Source organism: Esox lucius, chromosome 19 (assembly GCF_011004845.1).
Source record: "Esox lucius isolate fEsoLuc1 chromosome 19, fEsoLuc1.pri, whole genome shotgun sequence".
In the NCBI taxonomy this organism is placed as follows: domain Eukaryota; kingdom Metazoa; phylum Chordata; class Actinopteri; order Esociformes; family Esocidae; genus Esox; species Esox lucius.
In genome coordinates this window covers 28,530,291-28,536,290 of record NC_047587.1, presented here as the reverse complement: position 1 = coordinate 28,536,290, position 6,000 = coordinate 28,530,291, and the positions used below count along the sequence as shown (strand labels likewise).

The 6,000-nt window shown below is 42.7% G+C and overlaps 1 protein-coding gene across 5 annotated transcripts in view; it reads left to right on the top strand.

Moving 5' to 3' along the window:
• The first annotated feature begins 381 nt into the window (after window positions 1-381).
• Window positions 382-6,000, top strand: part of ndrg4 (NDRG family member 4) — a 26,496-nt gene continuing 20,877 nt past the window's right edge. For 2 of the 5 annotated variants that reach the window (XM_034288341.1, XM_010884051.5), the window contains exon 1: window positions 382-522. Coding sequence is in view for 3 of the 5 variants with exons in the window: in XM_020040216.2 (XP_019895775.1) it covers window positions 3,181-3,225; window positions 4,096-4,169 (119 nt within the window). In the remaining 2 variants the exon portion in view is untranslated. Of the gene's footprint in view, window positions 523-3,165; window positions 3,226-4,095; window positions 4,170-6,000 lie in introns of those variants that run through there. The other 3 variants (XM_010884048.5, XM_020040216.2, XM_029114924.2) reach the window with 3 other exon arrangements.

Genomic DNA, 6,000 nt, shown 5'->3' with positions numbered 1-6,000 from the left:
GATGAATGCATTTGTGCAGTGGCAGCTTCATTCTGTTTTCCAAAGCCATGCTTGTTACGAAACAATCGGTTTCTCCCCTTCATCTAATATCAGACCTGGCTGTTATTACCATATCCCTCTCCATTAGGCTCACCGCTCTCTATACTCTCCATTGAATTCCCATCCTGTCACTTTCTGTCTTTCCTCTTTCACTTCATCTCTCCTCCCTAGCCTTTGATCTTTTAATGTGGTGGCGTTCTCATGCTGCATCATCGGGGATGACACGTGCTCTCTGTTTATTACCAGGGAGAGAGGAGGAGGGAGGGAGAGAGGGAGAGAGAGAGGAGGAGGGAGGGAGGGAGGGAGAGAGAGAAGGAGGGAGGGAGGATGAGACGCAGAGTGATCTGGAGAGCAGAGTAAACAGCTTCCCTCTAGCACAGTCACACACACACCGGAACAGGCTGAGGAGCAGAGAGGAAGAATCATACGCACTGCTAAATCCAGACGCAACCACCACAACTGCAGAAGCTCCAACCACCACAGGTAAGTCCTTCTCTGTTTGTATGTTCACCCTGCCGCTCAATGCTGATCTGATGATGAGAACCACATGATGGGCTGACAGAACTACGTGTTTGTAAAGGCAGACCTAACTCTTTGACAGGGCATGGGGATTTTATAGGGCCTCCTGTAGATCATGGAAGGATGTTATATAGGACATACTGGGATCACGGAAATGATGTTATGTGGGACATACTGTGATCATGGAAGGATGTTATACAGTACATACTGTAAATGACAGATGAGGTCATTCACTGCACATACTGTATAGGCACATAATCACGCCTCAGACAATGCTGTCTCCTCCTGTGTGCCAGCCTCTGCATTGGCGCGAGTTCCAGGTTGTGAGGTGGAATTGATTAACGCCAGAAAAGTAGGAGATTGTTGAATTCATTAACCCCAGAAAAAGGAGTGCGTCATATAGACCAGTTCTGCCTTCTGACAACCTGAGGAGACTGTGGATTAATAATTAATGTAGAGAATGCAACAGTCTGAATTGCCGGTCTGACCGCTCTGTTTTGTGTTTAGTTGTATATTAGCTGTAGGTTTCTGTTGCCTTGCTATTTACCAACACATGGCACTTAGTAAAGTAACTGCTGTGTTTCCAGATTTCTATCAAATTTCATCTGTGATTACTTAACATATGAGTAATAGTGTTTTCCTTCCTAAAACGTTACAAAGCAGTATTTCTGTATAAAGGGAGTGGGTGTACCCCAACGCTGGGATGGTGCAGAGGTCTAGCAGTCATAAAAATGATTTATGACAGTAGACTGCTGCTTGTCATCCTCTTGAGCATTTTACATTGTTGAAGTAGGTTTTTAAAATGTTTTTGTTCTTTCTCCAATATAAGATTGCGGCACAAACAGGACATGAACAGTCGTTAATCATTGGGACTTGTAGGCAAATCTTAAACCTGGGGCTAAATGTTTGGACTGACATTGTGGAGGCATAATCCGCACCCATCTGAGAAATTATGACAGGCTCCTGAGCTATGGTGAACATACGTAGCATTTTCACCCCATCAGAAATATCCTGTTCATATGGACATTTTTTATTTGCAATATAATCAGGGATACAGGGCTTTAACCACAGTTTTTTAACAGACATTGTAAGGTGATTGATTTGAATCCTGAAATCTGATTGGCTGATAATTGTGGTATATGAGACCGTATACCATGGGTACAACTTCACAACACATTTCCTGCTCTAATTGGGTTGGTAACCAGTAAACGCAGTAAGGCGTCCCTGGGGATTCTGTCACATTGCCAAAATACCACAGCTAAACCATCCGCAATGTGTTGTGCCTAAGAACAGCTCTTATTGGCCATATACCACACCCCATCATGCCTTATTGATTAAATAGAACATTGGTATGACTCAAAATAACTTTGTAATGTTTAGGGACAGTTTCGCAGACACAGATTGAGCCTAGTCTAGGACAAAAAATCAAGTTCAGTAGAAAACTCTATTGAGCTTGTTATTTTAGTCATAGACCAGGCTTTATCTGTGTCTGCAAAACCGGCCCATAATGTTCTAATTAAAATGATACCCTGTGTGTAACAATAGGGCAACTTAGTGTTTGTACATGGCCAATATAAGCTGCCAATATATTCTGTATATGCTGCTAATATATATGCCAATATAAGGCTGTATCCAAGCACTCCGTGTTGTGTTGTGCATGTGAACAGCCCTAAAAGGCTCTATACTCTTTATGTGTAGATATTTACGCAAGCATTTGTAAGTGGAGTCGAATATTTAGAGTAGTGGACACCTGGTAACATAATACCTGGTCCCTCTTCCATTAACAACAGGGTGCTTGCAGTATGTTTCTCATTTGTGGGGAACACATTGAAGAGACATCTCACAGATGTACATTTGTACATTTGAAGCATCAAGTTGTCACTTGGAGAGAGGAAGCAAAATGGTTGGGCTGTGGGACCCTATTGAGCTAATGGAACTGGGCACCAAATCTGACGATTTTATCATTGAGGAAACAGCAGATCTGAATACTCTTTTCTTTTTCCAAAAGTTATATATGTGAAGATCTGAGTGGACTCTGCTTTCAGACTCCTTTTAAAAATTGCATTGTTTAGGGGAGTGCACTTCACAGTGTTGGCGTTCCCTCATAGAAACATACTAGAATGGTGCCAGTATTGACCAATAGGATCTCACTGATACTTGGCTCTGCCACCCTCCTTTCACAGGATCTTTAAATCAGCTTCATTAGTCTCCATTGGAAATGACAGCTTATGTGCTATCTTGGTTTAGTATATATCATTCCTTATCTTCCCTTCTCTACCTACCATTTTTATATCTCCACATGAAATTATAAGGAATTAGTAAAAAAAAATATACTTAGGAAAATTTAATATATGTTCAAGATGAATTGGCAATTATGACTTTGCCTCATTGGAACAGCTCCCAAACAGTTTCAGAAGTGTTGAAAATTGAAATGTTTCTGGCCAGGCTGTACTGTTTGTTATCACACTGCTCACTAAGCCAGGAAATATTTAATGACACATATAATATGCATTGAACAAGCGCACATTCGCCAGCAACCACGATTGAGCTTGCAGTCACCAGACCCACCACAAGGAGTCGCAAGAAAACTACAAAGCAAGGCAGAACTGATCAACATCCACCATGGCCATTTTGAGACGTCCTCTACAGGACCTCCGAACACTGATGGTACGCTGCATACAGGATTCCAACTGTTGGTACGCTGCATACAGGATTCAAACTGTTGGTATGCTGCATACAGGATTCAAACTGTTGGTATGCTGCATACAGGATTCAAACTGTTGGTAAGCTGCATACAGGATTCATACTGTTGGTATGCTGCATACAGGATTCAAAAAGTTGGTACGCTGCATACAGGATTCAAACTGTTGGTCCCGATGACGTGCGAGTCAATAAACTTCCTACTCGACTCAGGGGCCCACTTTTATTATTTTTATTTGCCAATGTGATTGACTCCTTTATCCCAGTTTGAAGTTCTGTTTGAATGTGTTCATTCTCATAACCCATGGCTGCTTGGCTACAGGTTGTATCATCTCTCAAAACAAAATAAATGTTGTGTTGATTCAAATAAGTAAACAATTCTGTTGGGTTTATTGTTTGAATTTGGAATACTGGGTCATCAATGATGGAAACAGGCAACTTTGATGCATTTTGTGTTGTTTTAGGTGAAAAATGTCTGTCAACTCCTTCAGCAGTTGGTCATATACCACCCCTTGGCCTTCTGGCTTGAATATAAACCTGGTGCAGAGGTCTACTGTTTATAATGTTCTAACTCATCAGGTATTTTATTGTTCTTTGGCATATGCAAGCTCAACATATTTAGCCGACTTCCTCTCAGTAGGCTGCTCTTGGATATAATAGCATCATATAAAGGCCTATACCCAGAGTATTAGATAGGTTGTGGCTAAAATAACTGCTCTCTTCCTACCACTGTCAGAATAGACCTATTGAGTCATTATTACATGGCTTAAACTTTGCTGTTCACTTTTTCCTCTCATTCTTTCAATCTCCAACCGTGATTTTATTTTGTACTGATAGATGGGGCCCGGATTATTTTGGAACTTCCCTTCAAAGGCTAGCTGCACGGCGTCGCAGAGCCTGCTGCAAACCATGTAGGTAGTTCCTTCTGGATTGAAGCTCATTTATAGTTTCCTTAACTTTTGTTTTTGGCATCTCGTTCATTTCTTCTTTCAATCACTGTCCGTCCTTCAAACAGTCAAGGGCTGATGACTGCAGTGTCTCACACAAAGGCCTGAACCAGGGGCCTTAACTTATTGTGTTGGACTTCTAGCCAATTGCCAATCTGTGCTGGACCATAATTTATGAGGCCTCAGCCAATTGCTACTCAGTGTTGGACCATTACTTATGAGTCATCAAGCACTTTTTGGCAAAGCTGAAATAGACTCAGGAGCCATGAACCAATCACAGCAGACCACTGGACCCAGACCGATGTCATAACAACAATAATAATAATTTGATAAATAGTGCCTCACCCCACTGAGCTACGTACGCTCAGAAAAGCTTTAGCCAAGCATCACAGCACACAGTCTTTAAGTGTGTCTTGTGAACATCCACCAGCCATGGCCGTTGTACTGTGTTGTTATCAGTCTAGAAGGAATTGCATGTTTCACACATCCTGCATGCAAGTCATGTCCTTGATTTAGGTTGTGCGGATAGTTTGAAAGTCAGTATTGATATACGCTTGATAGTCTTTTGGTATAAGGTGCAACTTGTTGTCAAGTGTTTAACACCTGTTGCGTATCTTGTTGTGTTTAGTTGTTCTTCATTTGTGTTGCGACTAACCACCACGTTGCATTTTCCATATGTGTAGGTTTTCGTGACAACCAACCACAAACAACAGACACTGTGTGCTTTCAGGCGTATATGTTGTGTGTGTTTGGTTTAGAATGGATGGAAAAGCAGTGCAGCGGCATGATTGCGACCCAGGTTTGTGTTCTGGTTGCTGCATGCTGACAGTGCCAGAGAGCATTGCCACATTGGCTCTGCACCACCCAGGTTAGTGGAAAGGATGTTAGAGAGGGTTGCCTTGCTTTGTCGCATATACAGCAAACCCCTCTTGTCTGGCCGGGTGCGTGCACGCTATTTGAGGTTTGTTAGCCGGAGAAACATACTCCTCTGAGTGCCTGAATTGAGGCTCAAATTCCAATTATCTAAACGAAAGCAAGTCCCCTTCACTCAATCAGCTAAATTATGGACTTGGATGGTACAGATCTTGGAAGTCATTCAGGGGAACAATGTGTTGATTTAGCTTGGCTCCTATTCCCTCAGTTTAGCATTCTTGTACAAGTGTTACTAAAGTTGGTGATCCTAATGACAATTTCAGCTTGACGACTGTATGACCAGTGAGACAAGCGCTGAAAAAGAGAAACAGTCTGGGTGGGGGATATCTCATAGCAACACAAGCATATCTCACCCTCCACAAGAATTGTAATAGACTGCATTGGGGTTTTGTCTTATCCTGGCTTAAATTCTGAGTGTATAAGCCCGAGTGTGGCTTTACTGAGCGGTGGTGTTGTTATTAATAGCGGACATGTGAAATTGACAATTAAGAGCTCGGGTACAATGAGATTACAGTATCTTCTGTCCAGTTTAACTGCCCCTCTTTTTTTGTAGACTCGTATCCAGGACAATGTTTCAAATTATTTTAGTTTAACCATTAACTGTCACACAGGACTAGATGTCAGAGAGATGGCTCACAGGCCAATCATTTAACGAGTTCCATTTCAAAACCGCTAGGACCTTTTTCATGAACCGTGTGGTCTCAGGAGACAGCAGCAGGGAGGTCAGGGAGCCTTGAGATGCCCCCCCCCCACCCCCGCCTCCCGCCTTTCTGCCGTGTATGCCTCCCATCGAGAGCCGCATGCCGTGTCCGTCTGCGCGGCCTGGCACCTACCCATAGCAACGGCTGCCTAGTGACAGTAG